This window comes from Mustelus asterias, chromosome 9, assembly GCF_964213995.1.
Source record: "Mustelus asterias chromosome 9, sMusAst1.hap1.1, whole genome shotgun sequence".
NCBI lineage: Eukaryota > Metazoa > Chordata > Chondrichthyes > Carcharhiniformes > Triakidae > Mustelus > Mustelus asterias.
In genome coordinates, this window is record NC_135809.1 from 55865504 (window position 1) to 55885634 (window position 20131).

General features: G+C 44.4%; 1 protein-coding gene across 1 annotated transcript in view; it reads right to left on the reverse strand.

Moving 5' to 3' along the window:
* Positions 1 to 20131, reverse strand: part of nrcama (neuronal cell adhesion molecule a) — a 56575-nt gene that overhangs the window by 26649 nt on the left and 9795 nt on the right. The window contains exons 3-7 of the mRNA XM_078221345.1: positions 15348 to 15527; positions 12886 to 12918; positions 11832 to 11897; positions 7940 to 8056; positions 1306 to 1464 (exon numbers count right to left, since the gene is read on the reverse strand). Coding sequence (XP_078077471.1) covers positions 1306 to 1464; positions 7940 to 8056; positions 11832 to 11897; positions 12886 to 12918; positions 15348 to 15527 — 555 coding nt within the window. The remainder of the gene's footprint in view (positions 1 to 1305; positions 1465 to 7939; positions 8057 to 11831; positions 11898 to 12885; positions 12919 to 15347; positions 15528 to 20131) is intronic.

Below are 20131 nucleotides of genomic sequence, written 5' to 3' on the forward strand. Positions count from 1 at the left end.
GTGGTAAAAGGTTAGACTGGGTTTAATTTGGCACCTCTGAACCCCAACTGGAACAGACTAATAGAAAAAGGACACTGTCTCTTCAAAATGTTAGGGCCGAAGAATCAAATACTTGAACGCATCAGGCTGCATCAACATGACTCTTTTGCTTGATATCAAAATTCTAATTTAATAATTTCAGGATTGCAAAATAGAACTGCTAAATTATGCAAAATGCCATCATTCAGAATGGAGCGGAAGATCTTGCGTGCAATGTCATGTTGGTTCAGCGAGAGGTGAATGAGGTACAGATGTGATAAAACGAGCACTGGGTTCAATGCATATCTTGTGGAGTTATGCTACTGATACAGAGACAGCATTCTTGATGTGACCCTCAATGCAAGCAGACTTTGGGATCATTATAAGCCATACAAAACTACCAAAGGACCCTTACGATTGGACAAACACAAAAGCAGCAGGCTGCCCCCACATCAGGACTACAGACACTGCATCGAGACTGCCCACTGGTCAAGGCTAATCATTTCTAGTTTTCACATATAATATAAGCGACTGAACTGATTAGAACAGCAGAATGCTCTTGCTGGATAAACATCTGGCACTGCCATTTAATAAAACTAGAGTTAGATGTTGTCAGAAACCAAACACCACACACACACACGATATCCCACTGTCTTTCATAATGGTGTTTCCAAAGTTAAGGAATAGAGGGGAAAGAGTCCCTCAAACCTCTTTTGCCATTCAAGTAGATCATGTCTCCTCCATCTGAACTCCATTTACCTGCTTTTGCTCCATATAGTTTAATACCCTCAGCCAAAGTTCAAAACCTCAGTTTTGAAAATTTCAAGTAACGCCCCCAGCATCCACATCCTTTTTAGGGAGGGGGTTTCACATTTCCAGTCGCCTGTGAGTGAAGAAATGTTTTCTGACATCACCCATTAACAGCCTCGCTCTCATTTTAAAATCATGCCACCTAGTTTGGCAATTTTAACAGAGATCCTCGTTGGTCAGAATTTTCTCTGCTCAATGAACACTTCAAACTAAGTTTACCAAAATAAAGGTTCACCTTCTGGCTTAAAATGACTTGAAAACTTTGAAAAGTTCAGGCAAGACGATTCACAACTTGCTTCAAAGGATACTCAGAGAAGCAAGTGCAGCATCTTGAGGTCATAGAGGGCTCGGAGAAACTACTGAATATGTGCCTGGCCACTGGACTCGCGTATGGTCCATCCATAGCCAGTCAGCCGCAAGCTTTGTCGGGAGGAATGAGGGAGGCCGAACCCGACTGCCCTTTGCTCACCACCTCACCTGGTGGACGGGTCTCAAACTGCTCGTCCTTACTCCGCAACTGGCCGGCCTGGTTCTCGGCAATAACTCGCACTCTGTAAACAGTTCCCGGCAACAAGCCCTTTAGCACAAAGAAGGTCTGCGAGGCATTTATCTGCATTTTGTCCAGAGGCTCTTTACCTGAAAAGCGTATGGAGACAAAGAACTGACATAATTGTGGCCAGATCCCATTAGTGTTACATTGACATCTCTTTTGTGGTAACTGGTGCTGATGTGGGCATGCTGTGAATGTGGGTGCGATCGGAATGGATGTGTGAGCCACCCCTAGAGTACTGAAATACAAGTTAGGAAGTTTATCATTAGACCAAGTGCTAAATTGATTTCCCTTCCCCCTCCCCATGTGAATAAAATCAATTCAATTATTACTCACTGATCTGGTCAGCCATCCTCAAAATATCCAATGGCAATTGTGACATTACGTTTTATAAGCAGCATTGACAAGGCCTTTTCCTCTCCCACCTGGCCTTATCTTTCTCCTCTTCCAAGGGTGCTGATTCACAGTGGCAGCCAATCCTCACCGACAGTGGTTATTTGCCCATCGACAGCATCAGTGCCAAGGCCAAATCTGCACCCATGACTTCCATCATTATCTCAGTCACTGCAACAGCCATCTTAGGCAGTGGAAATCATTCAGTTGGGAGAAGCAGGGCGCAATAAGGCCAATGGTAACACCTTCACTGGTGTGCCATCTGAGAGCAGTCATCGCAGAATTGTCATGGGAATCAAAATGGAGAGCAGACTGGGTTCATTCACCCAGGCTATTTTTTTTTAATAGAAACCCTACAGTGCAGAAGGAGGCCATTCGGCTCATCGAGTCTGCACCGACCACAATCCCACCCAGGCCCTACCCCCGCATATTTACCTGCTAATCCCTCTAACCTCCGCATCTCAGGACTCTAAGGGGCAATTTTTGACTTGGCCAATCGACCTAACCTGCACATCTTTGGACTATGGGGGGAAACTGGAGCACCCGGGGGAAACCCACGCAGACACGAGGAGAATGTGCAAACTCCACACAGACAGTGACCCAAGCCGGGAATCGAACCCAGGTCCCTGGAGCTGTGAAGCAGCAGTGCTAACCACTGTGCTACCGTGCCGCCCCGTGCCGGGAAAGCTTTTACACAATGGTCTCTTGAGTTAAAATAGAGAGCAAGCGGGTCAGTGCTGAGGTGTGTGATTGAAATATTACCCACAGCATGTTGCTCCTGACTTGTACAGTACTGAAAGGGCCATTTGAAACAGGTGCAATGAAAAATGGAGGTACAGCCAACTCCTGCTCAGAAAACCCCTCCATTGCTAGGTAGAACAGCAAATATCAGGAGTTCAGGGTTGAGAGTAGTATGGTTTGCTGAAGATCTTGTGTGAAGAATACTTATCAAAATCACAAAAAGGCTCCAATTTGCTCACGTCTGGAAGAAAGGATCCATTAGGGTTTGTACACATTTGCTAAATATTGGCACATGTAGTGGGGAGGGGGGGGGCAGGGCAACGTCTGAGCACACAGGACATAGGCATTAGTGGTCATTTGGCACCCCAGTTGTGGTCAAACCCCAGCTACTCCTCCCACATCAAAGCTATTGATTCTCCCAAAGTGTCCCTCTTTCTCGGTGCCGTTGTTTTGGTTCCCTATTTCCACTTCTCCAGTCATCCCTATTCATATGGTATCAATTATTGTGTAGCTTTCAGAAAAGTGGGTGTCATTCCCAAACTACTGGTAAAAATCCCAATGGAATAAAGTAAAGTATGTTGAGTTGCCAGAGATCCTTGCCATGTCTTGCTTACAGGACGTAACAACACTGAGGCAAAGCTGTGATCTTTCCCTCAGGTTTCCCCCAATCTCTTCACGTTTTTTAATCCTACACAGGAGTTGTATTTTTTGTTCAGTTAACCAGTCCTTGTAATCAGCAGGTGGGTAAAACCCAATTATTCTGGCTCAAATGATATTTGACTCTGAATCAATGATTGGGAGCCAGGACCCACTACTTTTATAATTTACCCCTTGTCCTATTTTTAAAAATTCATTCATGAGATGTGAGCCCAACCCTGAGGACGTTTAAGAGTCAACCACATTGCTGTGGATCTGGAGTCACATGTAGGCCAGGCCAGGTAAACACAACAGATTTCATTTCCCAAGGACATCAGTGAACCAGATGGGATGTTACAACAATCGACAATGGTTTCATGGTCATCACTAAACTTTTAATTCCGGATTTTTATTGAAGTCAAATTTCACTCTCTGACTGGGTGGGATTTGAACCCAGGTCCCCAGAGCATTATCCTGGGTCTCTGGTTTACTTGTCCAGTGACAATACCACGAGACCACTGCCATCCATAACTTGTCAGTCGATGGACTGCAAAAGTGAGTAGAAGCCTTGATGACATTGGAGAAATGGGGTCCCATTTACAAAACATTATTCTGTGTTTTCCTTTCCCCGAAGCTGTATTTCCAGAATATTCCCTCTTTAATCCAGTCATAATAGATCAATGGGATGGGCTTTCACCTAGAACTCTACAAATGCCCCTGCAACTGGTCAGTTCAAATTAACTGTTGTCACAACATGATATCTGTTTAAAACCCTCGAGGATTTTTGGCTCCACTGCTCAAGAGGTTTAGTGTATGTTGTTATTGAATTGTGAGGTTGCTGGCATCGGCCCTACATTTATAATGGACCAGTTTGAACCTGTGCCATCTTGTCTCATTTTATCCTTGAGTAGTGTTTCAAATACACCACCTCGCTACTTAGAGATTTACAAACTGATGGGGAAAGACACGATTATTCATGGACAGTCTTTGTCCTCTGAATCAACAACGGGAAATGGAACCCACGTGCCTGTACCATTTTCTACTGGCTCCAATTGTAGGTCAACAGATTGAAAAAAATGAATAGAAGCTTTAAACAGAAGGTGACTGTAACTTGGGGGAAGAAATGTGTTTCTTGGACAAAAAGGAGCATTTGCTTAACAGGAATTTAGAATTTCCATTGCTCACCAAGCAGAGGCAAACAGAATGGGTAAAGATGAATCATGTTTTGCATTCTGGCTGAGGGAAACATATCACTTCACTGATGCTCAGCACAGTCTCTGAACAGACTAACCAGCTACCACACTAACAAAGGATGCCGAGTAGTTGTGTCATCTCAAACAGCCAAAGTGCCGGTAAAACGCTTGTTAATCCAGATTAGTAATTATGAAGCAATATGTCAGTGACTGGCCAGACCATCAGTAACTGAAACAAACCAAATTCTTATTACTCCTCTTAGAAATACTTCTAAATGCCAGTAAGCTGTGAGCCAGCATGTTGCAAGTCAGCATGTTGATAGCGTGTTGAATGTGCCCCAGCATATTTGATCACACATTGTCGGGCCAATAAATATATTGGCACTAATAAAAACAGAACAGAGCAGAAAATACTCAGCAGGTCAGACAGCGTCTGCGCAGAGAAGCACAGTTAATATTCCTGCTCAATTGGCTGGCTTTCTCAATGACTAACAGACACTTCATTGTCAGCACTGCCGTGACATCGTTTGCAACTCTCATCTGTTAGCCAGGCTGGATGAGCTGACCAGGTGTATGTTGTGCTCTGACTGACTCTGATTAAATTGAAGCAATTGGACAGGAGTTCAGATATCTAGACAGAAGTTACCCATATCAACATCATGTGATGCACTATGAATAGGGTGCACAATGTACACAAGCAAACCAAGATGGAATGTATATTCTAAATTCTGTTCTATGTTCTATGTGCATGTTCTATGTTCAGTTCTGGTTACCTCACTATAAGAAGGATGTGGAAGCGCTGGAAAGAGTGCAGAGGAGATTTACCAGGATGCTGCCTGGTTTGGAGGGTAGGTCTTATGAGGAAAGGTTGAGGGAGCTGGGGCTGTTCTCTCTGGAGCGGAGGAGGCTGAGGGGAGACTTAATAGAGGTTTATAAAATGATGAAGGGGATAGATAGAGTGAACGTTCAAAGACTATTTCCTCGGGTGGATGGAGCTATTACAAGGGGGCATAACTATTGGGTTCATGGTGGGAGATATAGGAAGGATATCAGAGGTAGGTTCTTTACGCAGAGAGTGGTTGGGGTGTGGAATGGACTGCCTGCAGTGATAGTGGAGTCAGACACTTTAGGAACATTTAAGCGGTTATTGGATAGGCACATGGAGCACACCAGGATGATAGGGAGTGGGATAGCTTGATCTTGGTTTCAGGTAAAGCTCAGCACAACATCGTGGGCCGAAGGGCCTGTTCTGTGCTGTACTATTCTATGTTCTAAATGGCTGAACCTAAATTGTACTGTGTGATGAGACTGGAATATAGAGTGTGTCCAGAGAGAGAGGGGGAGGTGGGATATGGCCGCAGGAGGGAAGGATGGGGCCATGGAGAGATTGGATAAATTTCCTTTGCTTGTTTTCTAAAGCACTGAGAAATGTGCATCCCTTTCGCTGGACAGAGGCTCATTTTGTAAATATAATTTCCTCATTGAAAGTTCAGTGTAGGTAGGCAGGACGATGGGGGTACTGCATACTCCAAAAGTGTGCCTTGAAGAAGCTGTCCACATTACTTTGGACTATACACAATATAATTAGTATCTAGGGACATCGCAGGGTTACTGGAATTACCTTATTTATTTGCTGAAACACCAAAGTCCATATTATCAAGCACTCCTAGGTGTTCCCAGTGCATGCAAGTTATTACGATATATTGTCAGAGAAAGGGTTGACGAAGCAAAATGAGGAGCTCCACATCTAAATGGTCATAGAAGTTGATAAAAGAATCCATAACGTTTTGTGCAATGAGCATATTCCAATGTTACAGTTCCTCAGGAATTAAATCTTTTATTTGTTCTGAGGATATGGGCACCACTCAATGTTCCCACTAACCTGAAAGTCCCTATGCTGGCGACGAACAAGTCTTACTGTGTTTACTGTGCATGTGCAGCCGTGCATAAAGCCGTGACCACAGATTTAAAGATATATCACTCACTCAGAAAAAAAACTACAGGGCATGTTGATGTTGATGGAAAGGCTGCATTTAATTCCTAGCCCTAGTGGCCCTGACAAGTTGGTAGTGGGGCCTCTTCTTAAATCACTCCAGTATGTGTTCCAATTCTAATTCTCTTCCTGCACCTAGCGGTGCACTAAGGCAGACATTTGTCTGTTTCCATAGCTAGTAATTCCCAGGACAGGTCGCTAGTCTGTCACCAGAGGCTTATAGCTTGAGAGGTGTCACTCCACATTATGCATGGTTCATCAGGAATCTCTCCCACTCTTACTGCCAGCCATTGGCATGTTTGGAAGGATTTGAAGGTTGGCAGTGTGTGTAATTCAATACAATTGAGAGATTTATTCAGGGGTGTTAGTAGTAAACCAGATTGGTATGTGACTGGAATTACAAATGGGCCAGACAGGATAAGGCTGGCAAATGTTCCTTCCCCAAAGGACATGAATAAGCTGGGCTTTGAAGCAACAAACATTCCATGAAGTACCGAGAATGACAAACTATGCAAGTGATCAGTTATCCTTTACCTTCACTTTGAAGAATAGTTTTGGGTGTAAATTAAGATAAAATATTGGCAGTATAATCTGTGTAACAGGCTCTGATTGAACAATTGAGTGATCCAGGACTAAGATCCTGCACTTTACCACTTTATCTTTGCGCTGGCTGTAGGATGATGTGTAGTCCAGTGCAAGTTGCATCCTCAAAAAGCCTGCACAATCCATGTGGCCTCCAAAAATACTTTTAAAACTTTGAGCTGAACCTTTGATTTGTTAGGAGAGTGCGAAGCTCTTGTAGATATTTCCAACCTCTTCCTTTGGTGCACCAAGTGATTACCATTCTGAGATCAGTCACAGTGCAAAGGGGCAGCACAGTGGCTAGCACTGCTGCCTCACATTACCAGAGACTCGGGTTCGATTCCCGGCTTGGGTCACTGTCTGTGCGGAGTCTGCACGTTCTCCAGTGTCTACATGGGTTTTCTCTGGGTGCTCTGGTTTCCTCCCACAGCCTGAAAGATGTGCTGGTTAGGTGCATTGGCCATACTAAATTTTCCCTCAGTGTACCTGAACAGGCGCCCGAGTGTGGCGACTAGGGGATTTTCACTGTAATTCACAGCAGTGTTAATGTAAGCCTACTTGTGATGCTAATAAATCAACTTTAAACTTTAAAACGAAGGTCTGCGAAACATGTTTTGCAACCACAAAGTAGCACTATCAGATTAGCAGGTGAAATATAACACTAGCCTGAGACTTGTGAATCATTACAGAATTTCTGATGTCATATCTACCTCAATGTCTCTTCTGCTGAAACTTTGAGCCTCTTTTCCCTTAATCCTAGCTGCAGTCCTGTTGTACTAACATTATTTGGGGAGATCAAAAACGAACCCCAAATTCAATCAGCTTGGAATAATGGGATCAAGACCTCATTATTGGAGCTAACCTGGAGAAGCCCTGGAGTGAAGGCACAGAGTTTTTTACTGGCACCGAGGGACTGATTTCTGAGATGACACAACAACCAGGCAAAACAAACATGACCCAAGCGTCTGTCAGCACACAATTGCTAGATTAAAACACGTAGAATCCAATGAATTGAGCTCTTACTGTCAGCTATCTCATATTCAACATATAAGTGCATGTCCGTTCCGTCAAACTCCCAACTGACATTTGCATGGGTTGCGGCTGAGGTAATGTTCGTAATTACGGGACGGAGGACCAGGACTGAGTAGGCAACAGAAGAGAGAGAGTCACATGAAAAAAGTACAATACCGAGTGCATCAAAAAAATACATAAAAACAATAAAAAGCAGTGTAGAGATAAATTTCCTCTACAGTAGTTCACTGGGCTAAATATCTTCAGCCTTAAAGTTAAACCATGGAGTGACTGATGTCTCAACATTTAATGGGTTCTCATAAAATTCTCTCCTCTGCCATTTTCATTGAAGCATAAGCCCATTCCAACTACGAGTTATGAAACTTGAGTGTTGAGGAAAGACTTCCATAAGAACACATTAAACACACCATGACGTAACTGCAAGGCTTCTTGTTTCTTTGCACCAGAGGGGACTGAAGGCCTGGAAATTGTTCAATGCACAATGCTGGACTGGACAGTCCTGAGGCAGTTCCTGGGCCTCTGTGCACTAACTCACAGCACATTGGTTACTGTGCTCAGTTTGTGTCTGGCTGCTTTGCAGACAGAAACGGATTTCAATTGGTACCACGTTGTCTGAACTTGTAAATGAAGGTGAGACGCTTCTGCTTCATTGATTACTGTTCCCAGGTCAGGCACAGAAGTGGGTTAGACAGAGCAAAATTACTCTACTCTGCCCAAAGTGGTTTTACCTGCATTTAGAAATAAAGTAAATTGTCTACAGATTTCCCCACCCCGCCTGCCCATGTTTTCACATGCACCATTCTGTGTGAGGAGGTGGGGGGGATTAGAATAGTCTTCCGTTTCCTGCCTAGTAAGTGGGCAGATCAACAGTTGCAGGATCCCTCGGAGACAATCCCTGGTAATCACAGGATAATTCAAAGATTGGGGGCTGAGGACGGAATGGCTGAGATTGGGGTGCAGACTAGAGATTGGGAGCTGGGCTTGCTAACTGTGGCTGTGGCTAGCGGGAGTGGGGGGGGGTGGAAAAGGAGGATATGATCAGCATAAGGAGGCCACGGTGCTGTTTGAGGGGTCGAGGGTAGAGTTGTGGGCAGGGGAGAGATGGAGACACACCTGATCCTCTGCAAGGAGTGCTGGAAAAGTGTTTCCCTGCAAAGCTGACGGCTTCTGCTTCCCATTCCCCGAGCCAGCAGCAGTTACGTTTCCAACAGGCTCCCAACTGCCTGATTAAGAAGTTTCCCATCTCCCCAAGAATGGGCACAACCATGTCCAAAAACCATCACCATAAAAATGCTGATGGACACAGGTTGAGCTGGTCTGTCCTGCTTTATTAACGTTTAACCTAAACCTTCTGTTGTCCATCATTTGGGGTGGGCAGTGGAGATGGAGTGAAGGTCAAGGCCATCGGGGCCATGTACACTTCAGGTGCCAAATGATTTGTGAAGCGGTTGGTTCTTGCAGAGCAGGACACACTGCTGGACTGTTGTCTGTGTCCCATCCGAGCTGTGTCGAGAACCAGGAGCTTTGTGAATTCACCTCAATTCCACCCATTTTCAAATCAATGTCCACTTTGCTTCCCATTTAACCTCTCACTTTTGAAATGTTTCTTCGTATGACAAAATCATAACTTTCCTTCTGGAAGTTAAACATACTGGGCGGGATTTTCCAATCCTGCCCAAGAACATGAAATTCCTGCTCGAGGTCAACTGACCTTTTGCTTGTCCATCAAAATATCCATCCCACCTGCAATGATTCCCAAGGCGAGCAGGACTGGAGCATTTAAACTAGTAACTTCCTCTTAAAGTTGGGTGTCCGCCATTTCTTGTGAGAATGTAACTGATGATAACATTGGATCTGTTGTAGTGTGACCAATGGTAACAAGCTGTAAGGGTCAGCTGACCCAATAAACTATGTAACCAATGACAAAATAATATGATCATCAGCTGACCAGCTGACTCACTATAAATAAGAACCTGCTGGGAATTGTTAATTTTGCTTGGAATGGCCCAGGGTGAGTCCTCAAGTGTTGGAGTAATTATGTTTCTTTATTAAACCTTTCTCTTTGATTTTTAAGTTGGAGTAAGTTTTGTTATATTTTATTGCCACCACCTGAAGAATTCCTTCTGGAGGATCAACGAGTCTGACTCAATCCTCAGGGACTTTCTCCAGCTCTGACTGAATTGAATTTATAACACAGAAAAACTCCAGACATGCTTTGTCCCACTGTATTTATTTACTAACACGACCTGGCTCCCTTGTGTGCATATCCAGCTTCTGCATCTATGCTATCCCCCAAAACAACTCCTTTAGTCGCAAGTTCCACATTCTTATCTCTCTCTGATTATCTTCCCCTGATTATTCAATTGGTTAGTGACTAGGGCCACTAAATGAAATGAGGATTAAAAAAGTTACGCGGTGAGCTGCAACCTGCAATGCACAGCCTAAAGGGTTGGTGGGAGCAGTTTTGAAAATGTATTGGGTAAATAGTTGAAGGGGCTACGGGAACGGAGCAGCAGGGCGAGACTAACTGGACAGCTCGACAAAGTGCTGGCACAGGCACAATGATCTGAATGGTCTCCTTCTTCGCTGCATTTAAGGTTTGGTGAGTGTCACTCAGATGGAGAAAGGCATTCAATTATCTGGGGTCTTACCTAATTCTGATGGCGAGCTCTCTACCTTTCCCCTTCCAGATGTCAGCCAATCCTTTTGCACAATTTTGTCATTTATTTGGATCTTAAATCACGAATTCAAGCACCTATCGCCAACCATGCCAAATACTGCATTAATCCAAATGTACAGTAATAAAAGAATGTCCACTACATGATGTGGGTAAGTGCTGTCAAATGTTTCTTATTGTCTACAAGCTGAGCAAAATTCAGTACCAGAAAACCATGACCTGTCCTTACACTTGTGAAGCAAAATACACTCGGAGCTTTGCCATTTCTTTTTAACTCTTTATCTTTAATTTAATGTTTAACTCTTCCCCATGCCATGTAACACTGGCCAGCTCAGTAGTTGGGCCATTTGTTTTTAGTTAACTGACAATGGTGGTGAAGAGCTGTAACAATGTCAGCTTAGAATTCCTTCCCTTTACTTGGTGCCTTTCTGAACGATTGCGCATCTTACGGACACCTCTCAATCTACTGAAGGGAATGTGATAGTGCATCAACACACTGAACCATTACTATCCTCTCCATCTTCCACTGAATATTGAGAGATTTCATCACTGCCACAATATGCTTCAGGAAATTTCCACATCATGCTTGAGCCAACACTGGCTCCCCCACCTGAGCTATCTGCTCTAATCCCACTTCTCCTCGCCTGACATTTTTTTCTTCTTTAAATACTTAGTTCATTGATCCTTAAATGTGGTCAGCGTCTAGGCTTTGAAAACTCTCTGTGGTAACGCATTCATATTCCAATATCTCTTCTCCAGCAGAAATAATCTTCCCCTATTTATCCCTCAAAACACTTCCAACATTTCAAGCACTCTGTATTAGAGGTTCCTGCTTGGGGATGGGAAGGGATGGGGTGTTCATGAGGTCTGGTATGAAGCCTGCAATCAAACAAGGTAGTTATCTGGAGTTAGTACAGGAGAATGAAGAGTTTGGGTCAATCAGGTTAAATGAAGGGTCACTATGGCATTATTATAGGTGTTCATGGTGACTTGGAAAGTAGAATGGCAATGTTAGACCCCCCCACCCCCCGTTTAATCCATTTGAACCAGTTCAATTCAAACCAGACACTTCATTCGTCCCCGTACAATAATCAGCTTGTAGACAACACAACTTTATATGCTTGTTGATGCAAGTAACAGTAAGCAACACAAGTTATATTCACAAGAAAAGCAATACTGAAGTTGTATTCACAAGAGAGGCAATACCCTTCATTTTTTCATTAACAGGGATTATTATATCTGTTTTCAGTAATGGAGACGTTGAAGATATTCCTGGAGCAGCAGAGAAAGGAAGAAAGAGAACAAGTGAGACAGAGGGAAAGGGCAGTAAAATGCAGCAATATAATCACTTGGAAACAGAGAGAGAGAGATAGATAGTAGACACTAAGGAAAGAAAAGGAACCACACAGACTGTGCCATTTTGAACTATCAGTGAGCCATGCTGGCTTTCACTTCACAATAGGGTTGCCAACTCTGTTTGGACATATTCCTGGAGGTTATGTCCCAAAACTCCCCAACTCCACCCAAACAGCCTTTCTCATGACAAGCAGATGAAAAAGTCTTGAAAAAAAACCAAAAACCTTTTTGTTAATATCCCCCGCTTGCTCGTAGTTTCTGGAAACTCCGGGACAATCCTGGAGGGTTGGCAACCGAGTGGTCAGTGTTAAAAGCCTGTGCCTCAGTGGAGCGATGCTAAGCAGGGACTCAGAGATGGAAGGGGAAGAAAATTCCAGAGAGCCCCTCACTTTAGCCCCAGCATCTCCCCGAAGATAAAAGCCCAACCCCCTCAGCCAGTGATACTGTCGGAAGCTGAATAGGTGAAGAGAGGATCTAACCCCTATTCAACAGAAAGAAAATAAAACCAGAGCAAAGCTATTGTTAGAAATTGGACCTGTTAAAATCTATCACACGCAACTGAAAGTTCATGCACGGTCAGGGATTAAGGAATTTGCTGTTAATCTAAAACAAAAAGTGCGGTTAACAATAAACAGCAAGGCTACACAGGTTCAGGAGGGTGCAATGCTATTGATCAAGAACAGCCAGCACCTTCGAGACGGCACATTTAATGTAATCGACGATTTTTCTTACAGATTCTGCTGGGCACAGTTGTATATAAATAAAGACACACAACATAAAGATAAAGAACTAAAGGAGCTGTCAGCCTCTGCTCCACTACTCCAACTAATGCACCCCAAAGTGTTGCAACTCAAACCCAAATGCACGGCAAACAGCCACAAACTCAGAAAACCATGCAGGTTACCTTTGCCTGCCCCTGGGGCAGTTTGATGAATCACTGCCAATAATGAAAGAGAGAAAGGGAGAGAGAGAGAGAAAAGTTGGGGGGTGGGGAACAATAAAAAACACAGAACTGTATAATTAAGAGCACACCGGGAATACATTGGAAACATGCATAGAGAAGAAAAAATATTAAAACACATTGACACCATTAATAAATTCAGCAGAGCCGCTTTCGTAAAGAGCTGGCTTGCGGTGACAGAGTGGATAAACAACATGCAAACATTATGGGGGGTGGGGGGGGGGAGAGAAATTCTTCATAGATCGCAGCAAGTGGGATCAGACTGGCCGCCTATGATGCATCCAGTCTAATATCCAGTTCCACTGACTGCAATAGACTGGTCATCAAACTGGTTGCACAACAGCACCACACCCCCCCCCCCCCCCCCCCCAACCACAATGGAATCCCACCCAAGTCAAATTCCTACCCTAATTTGTTGGGCTGAAATTCCCCTAATGGAAGTTCTAACTCGTTGAAAGCAAAAACAATCAGGTGCCCGCCTGCTCCTGTCCAACAGTGTCATTGCAGGGCAACAAGTTGTTTCTACACACCCTCCAATGGCAATAAGAACCATATCGGAGAATGCAATCACAGAGTTCCTCTATCAGTGTGTGGCAGATCCCAGGAGGATTCCGGCTCCTCAACTCCTCAACACTTGGCAGTGATCATTTTGATTGTATTTCCCCAGGCAAAGCAATGAAGCATGACAGGCAGTGGGGAATAAGGGCCAGGAATCACTAGACCTGCTGGGTAGCGTGGAGCTTTGTAAAATATCCCGCAGTCCTGTTCCAATTCATCTTTATGGATGTAAAATGTCATTAATTAATGAATGCTGGCAACACAGCAGGATATTTGGAGCAGGTACTTCTGGCAGCGTAGTTCTCAAAGCTTCTTATCCAATGTGCTGGTATCCAAACTGTGATCATCCTACTGGGTCCATCGGATCAACCAAGGCCTCTATGTGGCAATGTGCTTGAGGAAATGTGAGGTGGTGTACCCTCGAGTCCAAACCTCCAATGGAATCATTCAAACCTTTCAAAGGATGGTGGCGTTTGACAGGTCAGACCAACCAATGGAAATGCTCCACCTTTCCATTCATGAAAATCAGGATGTCCCCAATTGGCAGAATAAATCTCAAAGTAGTCTTGCATATGTTGTTAAAAAAAACACATTTTCATTGAAACTAAATGTATTCCAAATACCCACAGGGATAAATAGGCAGTCTTTTGAGTCTGGCAGTGATCAACAACAGCAGTTACTGAACACAACACTGCACGAGACTAATTTCCAGACACAAACAAAACACACATTCTGAAAATTTATTGACCAGGTCTTGTTTTTAAAATGTTGGTAAACCTGATTCTGTTTCACCCAATTCCACTTGGAAATCTTGACTCATTTCTTTATGCTGCCACGACACATGTGGCTGTAGCTTCTGTCCAAAATTCTCTGCCTGGCATGCCTTGGCGGAGAACTTGATTATCAGCCTTGGGACTGCCAGCTGGAGTCTGATGGTGGACAAGGTGCACTGTTCGAATTTCCCAGGCCACCTGGAGTACTTCAGAGTTTTCTTCCCCCTCTTTTGGACGGGTCATTTTGTTGCAGTACAATTTCTAAGTATTGCCAACTGCACCTCCCCATTACACCAACCCCCTCCCCTATCCACAACCCGCAACATGCCAAGTGTGGCCATTCAGGAGTGGTCATTCTTCATCAGGAGCTGGTAGTAAGGCTAGCAAGTTCCTACTACCCTGATGGCCACATTGGTGGAGAGTATAGCTTCTGATGGGACTACCCAAACCAGACAGGTTAGAGGGCAGAATTGAAATTTGGCCCGTTCTCCAATCCTCCTTGGTAGGAGGTCGTGATTTAGGCTAAAAAGCCCTCCATGTAAAATGCCTTCTGTTACCAAAACAGTCCAGAGACAAGTCTGTTACAGAGGTATAAACATCAACTGAGAAGTGCTAGCCGCTGGATGTAAAGCTGATCTGAGTAACAGATCTCATTCTGGTCAAAACAGCAATGGGAAAATTTAGTTGCCTCAATTGCCACTCCAAATAGAAGACTCCAGTTCACCAGCATCACAGTGCAGTAGCTGCAATTGTACATCCTCGCAAACAAAATCCCTATCCCTGCTCTTGTCATACACACATGTACACTGTACAGTGGTGGGGGTGGCGCGGGTCCCTGGATAAGGAAACCCTGGGTGATCTTTCCTTTCTCATGAACCCTAATGTATCCTGGCCAACTGTGGCAAATCAAAAGCTGTTGCTGGACAGGTACCCTTGTCTCCTTACTACAACAAGACTGTGCCTTTATCATGGAACCAGAGGACATGAATGAACACAGATATTTAAGAAGGCTTTAAAAGGCAGTGTTAAGTATCAGCACTGACAGCTGAGAACAAGATCAGACAATCTCTGTACCTTCGTCCATGACTGTAATGGCCTCCTCGGTTAACTTGCTGCCAGCTCCCTCACTGGTGAAGGCGTTGAGATAAAACTTGTAGCGGGTGCTGTAGTTTAGGTTTTTCAGAGTCCAACTGGTTTCATTTTCTGCAGGGATTGTGATCTCCACCAGAGGGCCCAGTTCATGCGTACTGTTAACTGAGAGAAGAGGCAGATAAATGTCCGGATCAGAACAAGTTCCATTGTCACATCAGGCGCCAGTGACAGTTTGATGATTACATGCTGCCATTAACCAGTAATTAATGCTTTACAGCATTCCAACTGCAAACAGCCCTTGCACGTCAATTTCAACATAATTCCATGTGTTTAGTGTTGTATTAGCATGCCTTGTTACATTTCAGCTGTCACGCCTTGTATATGCAAATTCCTTGCAGCTGATTAGCTCAAATTGGGTACTTATTAAAGAGCAACAAATCACAACGGAAGAGAAAGGAATGTACAAATCTATCCCAAAGAAACAAACCTCCAGAGAACCCACACAGAAGCATGAGCAAAGAACCGGATGTGCAGAAATGAAGGTGGAGCTATTCCAACCAGCCCAACTATTTACTTAAATCCTTTCAACTTCACAATCCATCTCTGTGATTTTGCCCCTTGATTTTCCTGGCTCTGTATTCACTTAAAAGCTGCTCATCTTTAAACATCTTTCAGTTCTGGTGAAGGATCCTCAAGCAGAAAGGTTATCTCTCTTCCTCTCCCCAAAGATGCTGACTTGCTTCTCGGCCTTTTGGCTAAGATCAAGCACCAGATCAAGCCCAAGATGGAGTGCAATGCCTCAGCTTGGATCTTGTTTGTCTCTCTTGTGGGGACCTTGAATTGGATACAATTGGATCTTGAATTTGTTTTTGGAGCAAGCAAGGAATGAATTTGGGTTTGCCCGGTCCATTCTGAGCACTGGCTTTGTAACTTTTAAGAATGGAGTCATTTTTTTTTTAAAAAGCTGACTTACTGAACGTTTCCAATTTGTTCCCTTCTATGTTTCAGATTACTGTCTTTTGCTTCATTGTCAGTAATGATTCAATAAAACTGAAGCCAGCGGGAACAGGAATAAGCCATTCAACCTATTCCATCATTCCAATTAAATTGTGGTCAGAATTTTCCAGCTGTTCACGCCAGTGGGAGTTTCTGGTCACAGAATCCTTACAGTGCAAAAGGAGGCCATATGGCCCATCGATTCTACACCGACCACATTCCCACCCAGGTCCGATTCCCGTAACTCCACGTATTTACCTGCTAGCCCCCCCTGACACTGGGGTCAATTTATCATGGCCAATCAACCAAATTTGCACATCTTTGGACTGTGGGAGGAAACCGGAGCACCCAGAGAAAACCCACGCAGACACGGGGAGAATGTGCAAACTCCACACAGACAATGACCCGATGCCGGAATTGAACCCAGGTCCCTGGCGCTGTGAGGCAGCAGTGCTAACCACTGTGCCACTCCCAACAGTGCACAAGAGTGAACAGTGCATCCGCTGACAGTGCACCCCCTCTGCAGGTTTCCCGGCACCGTAAGGTGCAGTCAATGGGAAATCGCATTGGCAGCAGCAAGACCAGATGATCTTGCCACTTGCGAATGGTGTACAGCCTCCCAAGAACAAGAATTAGGCCACTGGGAGGCCAGAGAATACCGCCCTATGGCTGAGGCAGAGCAGCCTGCTGTGCCTGGGAGATGAATCTCACCCAATAATGGCTGTGTGCCACCTACATATTATTAACTCTTACCTGCCTGCCTTGGTTGCACATCCCTCAATACCCCAAACATCTATCAACCTTAGTTTTGAAATGTTCATTTGCCCCCCAAACTCACTTTTTGGGCACAGAGTTCAGATATCCAGTATTCACTGTGTGAACAAGTCCTTCCTGGCATCACCTCTGAATGACACAGTTCTAATTTCAATGTTCTATGCCTGTTCTGGAAGCCTCCAGCAGAGTATTAGTGTCTTACTATCTAAGAATCCAAAGATGATCAGGTTAGGTGGAATGGCCATGCCAAATTGTCCCCTAGGTTAGGTAGAATAGCCATGGGAAAGGTGTGGTGTTAGGGTGGGGGAAGAGGGCCAGGGTAAGATACACTGTCAGAGAGGTGGTGCAGTCTCGATGGGGCAAAAGGCCTCTTCTGCACTGTAGGGAACACCATGGGTGGGATTTTCCAGCCACATCGCGCTGTGTTTTCTAGCTCGTCGTTGGCTGATGACGGGATCTTCCAAGTTCTGTTGATGCCTACGGCATTTCACATGGCTCGGTGGGGATCGTTTACCTTCGGTGGGACTGTAAGATCTGGCTGGCAGGAAGGGCTGGAAAATCCCACCCCATAATTAAATCAACTCCTTACTCAAGGGAACACAAGCCTAGTTTATGCTGTCCTCTTAATACAACCCTTTCAGCTGATGGCAAAAAAAGTCCGTAAATCAACCGTGTTTCACAGCTGAGGCAGAACAGCCTGCTGTGCCTGGGAGACGAATCTCACCCAATAATGGCTGTGTGCCACCTACATATTATTTACAAACTGGAACTTTAGGTCAGTTGGGAATGCACAAACTCTTTTCAGTAAAGAATGTGAAATTTTTGGCCTCTTTATTGTTGGATGCAAACATGGAATGTCAACAATTAACACTGGTTACATTTGCCATGTTTAAAACATTGTCAGTCCTATTTGCGTGCTGGTGTAGCATGCTAATGAAGCAAGCCACTGGCACAGTCTTTCCGAGTCCGGAGGTGACTGAAACAGCCAAACTGAGGCTTGACTCGAGATTGTCAAACAAAAAGAAATGTATACTTTCATGTGCAGCGGTAGATTTAATAAATTGGGCATTTCTGAGCTTCATGTGGCAAGAACATTTTTTGAGCGCAAGAGGGATACTTATTTTTGGTTATGTTAAGAAATCCAAACGATGATTGTTTGCAGCAAATGGAATTCTTTTCAATCCCATTACACTGTGACTTTGCTCAGACTGGAGGAATATTTGGCATTGATTTCGCAATATGCTTGGCAACAAATTTGAGACTTTTTTTGAATAACACATGTATCAAAATTCTTTGCGCCTTATTATTTTACTTCAGAATCCAGCTGAGTGACACAATGGCAGATTGTTTGCACTATCCACGGTTTAGAATTTCATACACCACCTGCTCCCCGAAGATTTCATCTTGAAGCTATGCTGCGACAAGATTTCTCCTCTCTACTTTGCCACTAAAACTTCTCATCGATGTCAAACTTCATAATCCATCATCTTTCAAGATGCCTTTCTTCGCAGTATTACTGATCCCACCAACACAAGCTTGACCCTCGCACAATCCACATTTATATTAAAAATCCAATATCTGTACAGACGTTTTTCCAACCCATTATGGGGTTGGCACGGTGGCATAGTGGTTAGCACTGCTGCCTCACAGCACCAGGGACCCTGGTTCGATTCGGGCCTCGGGTGACTGTCTGTGTGGAGTTTGCACATTCTCCCCGTGTCTGCCTGGGTTTCCTCCACGTGCTCCAATTTTCTCCGACAGTCCAAAGATTTGTGGGTTAGGTTGATTGGCCATACTAAATTGATCCTTAGTATCGGGGGATTAGCAGGGCAAATGTGTGGGGTTACGGGAATAGGACCTGGGTGGGATTGTGGTCGGTACAGACTCGATGGGCTGAATGGCTGCCTTCTGTACTGTAGGGATTCTATGATTAGAATTCACCTATCCACATTTGCAATGCCACAGCCAGCAGAGGCAATGCATCACGATTGGAAATAGCAACTTGCATTTATATAATGCCTTTAACGCAATGAAATATCCCTCAGTGCTTCACAGGAGCATTATAACCCAAAGAATGACACTGAACCACATAAGGAGATTTTAGGTTAGACGTTGAGCAAATGTCAAAGAGGGAGATTTTAAGGAGGGAAGTGAGTTTGAGAGGTGAGGCAGTGTGAGGAAGGACTTCCAGAACTTGAGGCCCAGGCAACTGAAGGCATGGCCACCAATGATGGAGCAATTATAATCGGGAATGCACAGAGGGCCAGAATTAGATATCTCAGAAGGTTTTGAGGCAAGAGGAGAATACAGAGGTAGGGAGGGAAAGGCCATGGAGGAATTTGGAAACAAGGATCACTTTTTAAAAATGGAAACATGGCTTGATCAGGAGCTAATTTAGATTAGTGAAGGCAGGGATGGTTGCTAGGTTGATACTGAGCCTGCAAGCAGACTGGCTTAATCTCAGACTGTTGCCAGGGAGGGTAGAGTCGGTAGCTAGGGAATGGGGTTTGGACTGGAAACAATGGCTTCCCTCTTTTCCCAATATTTAATTGGAGAAACGTTTTGCTCATCCCGTGCTGTTTGTCAGATAAGCAATCTGATAAATTAGTAACACTGGAAGAATTGAGATGTGGAGGTAGAGCTGGGTGTTGTCAATATACATGTAAAAACTAATGCTGGTGGCACAGTGGTTAGCACAGCTGCTTCACAGCGCCAGGGACTCAGGTTCAATTACGGCCTCGGGTGACTGTGTGGAGTTTGCACGCTCTCCCCCGTGTCTGCGTGGGTTTCCTCTGGGTGCTCCGGTTTCTTCCCACAGTTCAAAGATATGCAGGTTAGGTTGATTAGCCATGTTAAGTTGACCCTTAGTGTCGGGGGATTAGCGGGATAAATTTGTGGGGTTACAGGGATAGGGCCTGGGAGAGATTGTTGTCGGTGCAAACTCGATGGGCTGAATGGCCTCCTTCTGCACTGTAGGGATTCTATGACTCGAGTGT